This window comes from Macaca fascicularis, chromosome X (assembly GCF_037993035.2).
Source record: "Macaca fascicularis isolate 582-1 chromosome X, T2T-MFA8v1.1".
Taxonomy (NCBI): Eukaryota; Metazoa; Chordata; class Mammalia; order Primates; family Cercopithecidae; genus Macaca; species Macaca fascicularis.
Window position 1 is genome coordinate 140,765,275 of NC_088395.1, and position 10,812 is coordinate 140,776,086.

Genomic DNA, 10,812 nt, shown 5'->3' on the forward strand with positions numbered 1-10,812 from the left:
GTATCTGGCTTCTCTCACTTAGCTTAATGTTTTCAAGGTTCATTCACATTGTGGAGTATATCTGCACTCATTCCTTTTTACTGACAAATTTTATGGATAGACAGGTGTTCCTCAACTGTGTCCTGATAAACCCATCTGAAGTTGAAAACATCATAAGTTGAAAATGGATTTACTACCTTGATAAATCTATCCTAAAGTCAAAAAAATCTCATGTCGAACCATCATAAGTTGGATGCCATCTGAATTACATTTTTGTTATCCATTCATTGGTTGACAGACGTTAGGTTGTTTCCACTGTTTGCTCCTTATTTCTTGTACCTGAAATGTCCTTATTCCCTCTCTTCTTATCCCATGTTTTAGTCATTTAAGACCCAGCTCAAACGTCACCTCCACAAAACCTTCCTTGATACCTCTTTCCTCCTCAATTCACTTGGACCTTTTGCATTTAATTTTTTTTTTTTTTTTTAAAGACAGAGTCTCACTCTGTTACCAGGCTGGAGTGCAGTGGTATGATCTCAGCTCACTGTAACCTCTGCCTCCCAGGTTCAAGCAATTCTCATGCCTTAGCCTGCCAAGTAGCTGGGACTACAGGTCTGCACTGCCATGCCTGGCTAATTGTGTGTGTGTGTGTGTGTGTGTGTGTGTGTCTCTATATATATATGTGTGTGTGTGTGTGTGTGTGTGTGTGTGTGTGTGTGTGTGTATATATATACTTTTTTTTTTTTAGTAGAGACGGGGTTTTGCCATATTGGCCAGGCTGGTCTAGCCTCAAGCCATCCTCCTACCTCGGCCTCCCAAAGTGCTCGGAATAATTATAGACATGAGCCACTGCACCTGGCCTGCATTTACTTTTAATTATACAATATTTTGAACTCAGAAAAGAGGGTATGCTCAATACCTATGTACCCACCACAAAGTATTAACATTTTGCCATATTTGCTTCTGATCTTATTGTTTTAAAGAAATGAAAGGTCATAATACAACTAAAGCCCGATTTTTTCCCTTCATTCCCAGAAGTATGACAATTATCCTTAAAGTTGATATATATCATTCCCATGCATGTTTTTTATACTTCCCTAGTACAAGTTAACTGTATCCTCTGCTCAGGGGCTCATCAAGCTGAATCAAGGGACTCACAATCCTCTTCGAAGTTCCTTCAGGTTGTTGGCAGAATTTAGTTCCTTGTGATTGTAGGATTGAGGGCCTGTTTTCTCACTGGCTGCTGGCCAGGGGTTGCTGTCAGCTATTTAAAGGCTCATGCCCTAGCCCATTACATTCTCACAACATGGCAGCTGACTTCTTCAAAACCAGCAGGAGAATCTTGCTCTAGTCTGCCACATAACCTAATCACAGGAGTGGCTATCCCGTTAGTTTCACAGATCCTGGTCACATTCAAGGGGAGGGAACTCTTCCAGGTGTGTACACCAAGAGACAGGATTTTTTTTTTCTTTTTTCTTAAAAAGTCTTAAAGTCTTTTATCCCTAAAGGAGGCAGGAATTTTGAGAGCCGTCAGAATTCTGCCTACCACAGCCCAGAAATCTACATTTTTCACAAGTCTCCAGCCATGATGTTTCTGATGGCTTACACTGCTTTATTCCATTTTTAAAGAGTATTTTTATTGAAAAGCATTAGGATTATGGTTTAAAAAATATTTTCCGTAACAAAGATGAGTTTGTTTAGAGTCCTACTTTTGACTAAATAGCTGGGATTCACTTTTATATAAAGTCATTTTATAGCCTTATTAATTTGGGTGCCTTTAAAAATGGTATAAAGCAGTGTTTCTTAAAGTGTAGTCTGTTAGCCACCTATATTGGAGAGTTGGGAGGAGAGAGTCTGTATCTTGAATTTATGAGAAAAATTCTAAAATACTTTTTATAATGAAGGACAACATCATAACTCCCTAATAAAATGTGCATGTATATATTTAAATTTGCTGTAATTGACCCTGTGCCTACAAAATCCAGTCCTGGGGGCTGGCATTCTTACTGCTTGCTGAGGGCCAGATGATTTATAGATTCCAGAATATCTCCGTGTGAATTTTGGTGACAATTACTGCACTGAAAAGAATGGCAGTATTACAGTTATACATGGGGGTTTTGGTACTTTATGTTTATATAGTGACTCTGAATTTAAAGCTATGCAATGTCTTCTTTTTTGAAAGGATATAATTGACACTGGCAAAACGATGCAGACTTTGCTTTCCTTGGTCAGGCAGTATAATCCAAAGATGGTCAAGGTCGCAAGGTATGTATGACATTTTGACATAGAATATTTTCCTCATTTGAAGGGGGATTAAGTGATTGCTTCTTTTTAAGGATAAATGTTTTCAACTGTCATTTTATCTTTAAGAAGTAATGTACTCTCATATAAGACTTAAGATATAATCCTTTTAAATAATTTTGTCATGTGTCAATAAAGCTCATAGTTACAGTCACTTCCTTGCCTAATATTAACATTTGGTTTTTCAGCATGCAAGTCCTGAGTAGCATGGCAGAGGATTTTGAGCCCCCTTACAAAATTAAGAATAAGGATTCCACAGGGGGTGAGGAAGTGATAGGAAGGGGTGGGCCCTGAAGATCTGGACCTCCTGGAATTGAGTGATGTATGCTACATCTTCTTTGTGTCTGTAGTGAAGTTTTATAATGCCCGCTTCCTTTTTTATTAAGTCAGGCTCACCTCCTCACCTTACCTATGCTGTTTGACTTTTGCTTTTATAGTTCTACCTGTGTTTGTTTCTCATTTTAGTTTCATCCCTCAACACTCTGGGGTGGCATTGTTATTCCCACTTTTCAGATAAGGATACTGAGGCATAGGGAATTGCCCAAAGGTACGGAGCTAGTCAGCTATAGAGATGAGATTTGAACCCAGGGAACCTGGCTCACAGTTTATGCTTTTGCTACCTTAAATTTTTAATAGAGTGACATCAAACAAACATTTAAGAATATGTTTTTCTTTTCCTTTTACAATTTCATTTAAAAAAATTAAGTCTCTGATCAATCTGCAGTTTTTATGTAGGGGTCAGGTAATGATCTAACTTCTGTTTTTTTCCTAAGTGATTAACAGGTTTTTATAAACTCCTTTTAAAAAATAACTATCTGTCGAGCATCTTTGAATCAGAGTAAGCCTTCTAGTGAGTCATATGTCAGCAGTTTGACTGTATGGGCTTTTCTAATATCCAGTCCAAGTGTTTATCGGTGAGTTTTTCTTTTAAATAGATTTGGGACAGGTACTATGAGACTATATAAGTGATACGTTATAGGACACTGAGTAGTATCCTATGAAATGGCAAAAACCACAATCACTTTCGCACCAACCTAATAGAAATTAATCAATGCACTTGCTTGTTTTTGTACGTGCTCTTTAGGGTTTTAAATGTCAACCTACTGTGGCATAGACTTCAATCCTCCGGGTATTCTTTTGTTGTTCTTTCCTGGTATATGCTGTGGAATTGAGATAGACTGGTTCGTGAGAGAGAGATTTTGTGTTGCCACAGGTAGGACATGCTCAAAGAATACCTGGGTCATTTCTTGACCCAAGTCATCTATTCACCATAGTTTTGTAGCACTGATCTTGCATACATTTCATGTATCTTCCATGAACTCCACGTCAGTGCTGCTTATCTGATACTCAAAAATTAAACACTAAGGAATAAGATTGTCAGGTAGGGTTGTTTTGGAGGGTCACAAATCTTGTAATGTCTAATATTTCCACTCTCCCTGCTGAGAATTAGTTTTGGCTTCCTTGGAGGTGATATCGCCTCTGTTGAGAATAAGTGGCCTACTGTGATCACACCACTGCACTCTAGCCTGGGTGACAGAGTGAGACCCTATCTCAAAAAAAAAAAAAAAAAAAAAAAAGAATGCATGGCCTAGATGACTTCTAAGGTTCTTCTCACCCAGTTCCAGTTTTCATGTTGTAGGCAGAGCAGTAAAGTGAGAAAGACATGGACTTTGGAGTTTAGTCTGGCATTTCACTACCACTTAATCTGAGCAACTATTCCATATTTAATCTCTCTGAATGTATTTACTCATCTTTAAAGGGGAATGATTATTAACATCTTTTACTCAGGGAAACTATGTGAGTCAAGGAGATAATGTATTTGAAAGTCTTTTTAACTGCAAAGCACTGTTTCACTGTTGGTTATAATGTGATTGATCTCATTGAAGTGAGCAGCTGCTTAATCGTGCATTTTAGAATGTAGGGAAGTAGTAAGATTTTTCGCATATTATATAGGTAGCTGGTTCTGGAACTGTAAACATACTCTTTTTTATGGAGCTCTGAGTCACATGCCATAAAGTTCATTCTTTTAAAGTTGTACAATCCAGTGGTTTTTGATATATTCAGAGTTGTGCATCTGCTACCCCTATTTCGTTTTAGAACCCAAGGAAACCCTGTACCCATTAGCAGCCATTCTCCCTTCTCCCAGCCCCTGGTAACTACTAATCTACTTTCTACAGAAAGTCCGTACAGATTTGTGTATTATGGACATTCCATATAAATGGACTCTTGCAATATCCTGTCTTCTTTCACTTAGCGTAGTGTTTTCAAGGTTCATCCAGGTTGGGGCATGTATCAGTACTTCATCGCTTGTTTTGGCTGAATAATATTTCATTGTACAAATATATCACATTTTGTTTATCCATCTGTTGGTGAACATTTGGGTTTCTACCTGTTCACTTTTATGAATAATGTTGATTTGAATGTTTGTGTACAAGTTTGAATACCTGTTTTTAGGTCTCTTGAGTATATAATTGCTAGGTCATATGGTAATTCTATGTTTAACATTTTGATGAATTGCCAGACTGTTTAACAAGGTATATGTACTATTTTACACCAGTAACATATGAGGGTTCCAATATCTCCATATCCTTGACAACACTTGTTACTGTCCTTTTTATTATAGCCATCCTAGTGGCTGTGATGTGGTATCTCATTGTGGTTTTGATTTGTGTTTCTCTGATGGTAATGATGTTGAACATGTTTTCATCTGCTTATTAGCCATTTACATATATCTTCTTAAGAGCGGTTACCCATTTACAGTATGGAAAATGCTTCAGATGCAACTCTAGTCATGCCTTAGAGATGGAGCTTTATTAAACATTCAGATCTGTAGGCATATGAAGTGCTGAGTTCTCCTGAACTCCTAATACAGATTGCACTGAGTTTAGTGATACCTTTTCTGGAGCATTCCTGAGTTCAGGTAGAGGGAAGGGTTTTTGCTGTGATTGGCTTGTTATGTTCTTTTTAAATGGAAATGGAATTGAAGTGTCTCCTCTATCCATTTATTGGAAGAGTCATGAGGGGCATGATTAGATGATATCCCTTGGAGTCTCCGGCTTAGGTTAGTGGTTATCTACTTAGGCTGCACATTGGAATCACCTGAGAGTTAAAAAAAAACCCAGGACAACCTATGCCTGTGTCTCACCTCCAGCAATTCTGATGTAATTGGTCAGGGCTGTGGCCTGAGTAGCTGAGTTTTGGTTCTTTAAAGCTGCCAGGTGATTCTGATGTGCAGTCCAGGTTGAGATCACTTTGGGCCCTTTCCAGCTCTTTAAACATATGTATTTATCTAGAAAGGTATAAGTTTTCTTGAGACGGCCTTGTATATATCTTGTATATATGTAGGAAAGCATAAGTTTTCTTGAGACTGCCTTCAACATCTATAAAGGCTTTCAAAGCAGCTTCTATAGCTTTTTTTAATGGCTGAATATTTTTCTACAGGCAGCATTTGGGTTATAAAATTAGCTTTTGGTAGAGTTGACTTATACCACCTCCAGCTTTTGCTCTCAAAAATAAATACTGGTTCTTTTGGCACACTAGTTGTTTTAGCCTAAAGTTCCTCTTTGTAAGCCAGTTATTAAAAAGTTGTGATGCAGCCAGGGTGAAGTGGTACACATCTGTAGTCCCAGCTACTCGGAAGGCTGAGGTGGATCACTAGAGCCCAAGAAGTGAAGGCTGCAGTGAACTGTGATTATACCACTGCACTGTAGCCTGGGCCACAGAGCGAGACTCATCTCTTTTAAAAAAAGAATGTTGTGAGGCTAGGCATGGTGGCTCACGCCTGTAATCCCAGCATTTTGGGAGGCTGAGGTGGATAGATCACCTGATGTTGGGAGTTCGAGACCAACCTGACCAACATGGAGAAACCCCATCTCTACTAAAAGAATACAAAATTAGTGGTGGCGCATGCCTGTAATCCCAGCTACTCGGGAGGCTGAAGCAGGAGAATCACTTGAACCCGGGAGGTGGAGGTTGCAGTGAGCTGGGCGAGCCATTGCACTCTAGCCAACTCCATCTCAAAAAAGAAAAGAAAAGAATGTTGTGGCTGGGCGCAGTGGCTCACGTCTGTAAACCCAGCTTTTTGGGAGGCTGAGGTGGGTGGATCACAAGGTCAGGAGATGGAGACCATCCTGGCTAACACAGTGAAACCTCGTCTCTACTAAAAATACAAAAAAAAATTAGGCATGGTGGCGGGCGCCTGTAGTCCCAGCTGCTCGGGATGCTGAGGCAGGAGAATGGCATGAACCCAGGAGGCAGAGCTTACAGTGAGTGGAGATTGCGCCACTGCACTCCAGCCTGGGTGACAGAGCAAGACTCCGTCTGGAAAAAAAGAAAAGAAAAGAATGTTGTGATAAAAGGTGATGCTCACCTCTCCCACACCCTTTTACAGTTTAGGGATTGTATCTCCAAGGTTTTTGGACTGAGAGCCCTTATATTTTCATCTTTGCTCTTTGACACTCGATACCCATTCATCCTCCTTATTAGCTCCCCTTCAGTGGACACATGGGTAGTCAGGGTGCAGGTCTCAGAACTGTCCTTCAGGTTCCAGGTGATCAACCAAGGGCCTTGTCTGTAGTGCCAACTCATTGCTGTCCCTTCCTAGTAATTCCCATAATTTAGCTCTCCATTTCATAGTCTCTCCTTGAGTGTGTTAAAAGTGACCATGGTACACTCAGCACGGATGAAATGAAACAGTGTTTAGAAACATTAGTCTTTTCTTTTGTAATGCCCTGTAGTCTCTCTGTATGTTATATGTCACATTTTGTAATTAACAGCTTGCTGGTGAAAAGGACTCCACGAAGTGTTGGATATAAGCCAGACTGTAAGTGAATTACTTTTTTTGTCAATCATTTAACCATCTTTAACCTAAAAGCGTTTTATGTGAAATGGCTTATAATTGCTTAGAGAATATTTGTAGAGAGGCCCTTTTGCCAGTATTAGATTTAAAAGTGGTGTTTTCTGTATCTAAATGATGAATTATGTTTCTTTTTAGTTGTTGGATTTGAAATTCCAGACAAGTTTGTTGTAGGATATGCCCTTGACTATAATGAATACTTCAGGGATTTGAATGTAAGTAATTGCTTCTTTTTCTCACTCATTTTTCAAAACCCACATAAAAATTTAGGAAAGAGAATTGTTTTCTCCTTCCAGCACCTCATAATAACAGACTGATGGTTCCCATTAGTCACATAAAGCTGTAGTCTAGTACAGACATCCTTAGAACTGGAACCTGGCCAGGCTAGGGTGACACTTCTTGTTGGCTGAAATAGTTGAACAGCTTTAATATATAATAACTGTTGCATTATTATTTCAGATGATAAATGTGGTCATAAGTAAGAAATAAATGATCGAGTTTAGTCTTTTAATTCACTGTCCTTTGGATACCTGCCTCTTACTCTGGAGGCAGGAGTCCCATGGATGTGTTCATGAACATGGTTGAGGAAGATTTAGGAAGACTGCAACAGCACACTACCTAAAGCAGGTTTTTTACTCCATCTTTTTTTGCCACTTACCCTGGCCTCCCACTTTGATAATGCTTAAAATTCCCTACTTGATTTGTCTTTCAAAACTACATATTGAGGCTGGTTGCGGTAGCTCACACCTGTAATCCTAGCACTTTGAGAGGCCAAGGCGGGCGGATCACAGGAGGTCAGGAGTTTGAAACCAGCCTGGCAAACATGGTGAAACCCCGCCTTTACTAAAAATACAAAAATTAGCTGGGTGTAGTGGTGCGTGCCTACAATCCCAGCTACCTGGGAGGCTGAGGCAGGAGAATCACTGGAAACCGGGAGGTGGAGGCTACAGGTGAGCCAAGATCACACCACTGCACTCCAGCCTGGGTGACAGAGCAAGACTCTGTCTCAAAAAACCAAACCAAAACAAAAAAACAAAAAACTACGTGTTAAGACAAGAAACAGACTGGGCGTGGTGGCTCATGCCTATAATCCCAGCACTTTGGGCGGCCGAGGCGGGCGGATCACGAGGTCAGGAGATCAAGACCATTCTGGCTAACATGGTGAAACCCTGTCTCTACCAAAAAATACAAAAAATTACCCGGGCATGGTGGCGGGTGCCTGTAGTCTCAGCTACTCGGGAGACTGAGGCAGGAGAATGGCGTGAACCCAGAAGGCAGAGCTTGCAGTGAGCCGAGATCGTGCCACTGCACTCCAGTCTGGGCGACAGAGCAAGACTCCGTCTCAAAAAATTAAAAAAAAAAAAAGACAGGAAGCAAATTAATGGGATAGATTACTGCTTTGTTTTCAAAAGATACACTCCCCAAAAGTTACTGGTCTAAAATATAGTAGTACTATCTCTGTTTAGTAAGAACCCTGCCAACTAATAGTGTTCTTATATGTAAAATGCTGTTCTTGCCTTTCATTTCAGAATATACTCTTTAAATGTGAATTTCTGGATTTTTTTTATAGCATGTTTGTGTCATTAGTGAAACTGGAAAAGCAAAATACAAAGCCTAAGATGAGAGTTCAAGTTGAGTTTGGAAACATCTGGAGTCCTATTGACATCGCCAGTAAAATTATCAATGTTCTAGTTCTGTGGCCATCTGCTTAGTAGAGCTTTTTGCATGTATCTTCTAAGAATTTTATCTGTTTTGTACTTTAGAAATGTCAGTTGCTGCATTCCTAAACTGTTTATTTGCACTATGAGCCTATAGACTATCAGTTCCCTTTGGGTGGATTGTTGTTTAACTTGTAAATGAAAAAATTCTCTTAAACCACACCACTATTGAGTGAAACATTGAACTCGTATCTGTAAGAAATAAAGAGAGGATATATTAGTTTTTTAATTGGTATTTTAATTTTTATATATGCAGGAAAGAACAGAAGTGATTGAATATTGTTAATTATACCACCATGTGTTTAGAAAAGTAAGAAGCAGTCAATTTTCACATCAAAGACAGCATCTAAGAAGTTTTGTTGTGTCCTGGAATTATTTTAGTAGTGTTTCAGTAGTGTTGACTGTATTTTCCAACTTGTTCAGATTATTACCAGTGAATCTTTGTCAGCAGTTCCTTTTAAATGCAAACCAATAAATTCCCAAAAATTTACTGCTTTATGGATTCTTCAATTTAAAAATCCTTAAAATAAGGTCTGTCTCTTTAAAAAAAAAAAGCTATGCATAGTTATCATTTCTCTACAAATTAACCTAGTATAGTTTTCTGTTGGTTCCATTTTCCTTGTTTGTTAAGTTTTAGTAGCTAAATTGTAATCTTAATGATTATGTAGTAGAATGGGTTGGTGGAGCTACAAAAATTCCTAGCTACTTCGGAGACATTAAATTTCAGACGCGTGGTACACTTTATATTACATTTTACTATGCTAAAATAACATGGCTTTGTTTTGGAATTCTGTTCAGTTTTGCAGATTGTAATGTCAGCTATATCTCAACAGATTGTTCTCAGATATGTCCTATCACCTTCTTTGTGTAGATAGTGCTTTATTGACCAAGAACAATGACAACAACACCTTTTGTTTTCTGGGAGCAGGAGAAAAGTTTTAAGCCAAAACTCTTAATTGCTTATCTGCTCCATGTGAGGTATGAACTAGCAACCTTATGAGCCATCTAGCTTACACGTGTTCCTTAAAAAGTTTGCTGTAGGCCGGGCACAGTGGCTCATGCCTATAGTCCCAGCACTTTTGGGAGCCCAGGGTGGGGGATCACTTGAGCTCAGGAGTTCAAGACCAGCCTGGGCAACATGGCAAAATGCCATCTCTACAATTAAAAAAAAAAAAAACTGGGTATGGTGGCACACAACTGTAGTCCCAGCTACTTGGGAGGCTGAGGTGGGAGGATTGCTTGAGCTTGGGAGGTCAAGGCTGCAGTGAGCCTTGACAGTGCCCCTACACTCCAGCCTGGGCGACAGAGTGAGACCCTGTCTCAAAAAAAAAGTTTGCTGTAATGCCCAGCAACAAAGTAGGAGACTCAAACTAATACTAAATAATTTTCTGTAGTCGTAGAACTTCTTAGTTTACAAAATATTTTTGCTTCTGTTATCTCATTTGATCTTCATACCCATGTAAGGTTGAGGTAGATGTTACCATGTGTGAGTGCAATATCCAGAACTCCTGAATCCCCTTCTTCCCCTAAAATGTCAGCCTGCTGAGGTCCACTTGGCTACCCTCTTGAATACTGCATCCAGCTTCCCACTGCCAAGCCTCTTTACTCTTTTATTTTCAGTTGCACTTATTACCACCTTCTAGTAAGTTGAACCATATGAAATTACCATTTTTGTAGGTAAAAAATGGCCGGTGATAGGCAGTTTGCCGGTCGGATAACCTAATAACATGTTATATAATTTACTTGAATGACACAAGTGGTGGGTTGCTATGTCCTGGAGGAGTTAGCTCCAGACTCCAGCTAAATGATTTTATAACCTCGCAGCTCTCCACTACGTGAGGAGGCAATGTTGAAAGTCCCATGTCTTATCAGAACCAGGGAGGCAGATGAGAAACTGCCTTATGGCAGCTCCCACAACATAGGGAGGTGGGTGACAAATGGCCTTGGGACAGCTTCTTC

The 10,812-nt window shown here is 39.5% G+C and overlaps 1 protein-coding gene across 3 annotated transcripts in view; it reads left to right on the forward strand.

Moving 5' to 3' along the window:
- HPRT1 (hypoxanthine phosphoribosyltransferase 1) overlaps positions 1 to 9,343 on the forward strand; it is a 42,580-nt gene extending 33,237 nt beyond the window's left edge. For all 3 annotated transcript variants that reach the window (XM_045384492.3, XM_074029757.1, XM_045384493.1), the window contains exons 6-9: positions 2,162 to 2,244; positions 7,056 to 7,102; positions 7,274 to 7,350; positions 8,706 to 9,343. In XM_045384492.3, the coding sequence (XP_045240427.1) occupies positions 2,162 to 2,244; positions 7,056 to 7,102; positions 7,274 to 7,350; positions 8,706 to 8,753 (255 nt within the window). In that variant the 3' untranslated portion in view covers positions 8,754 to 9,343. The remainder of the gene's footprint in view (positions 1 to 2,161; positions 2,245 to 7,055; positions 7,103 to 7,273; positions 7,351 to 8,705) is intronic.
- Positions 9,344 to 10,812: the final 1,469 nt, after the last annotated feature.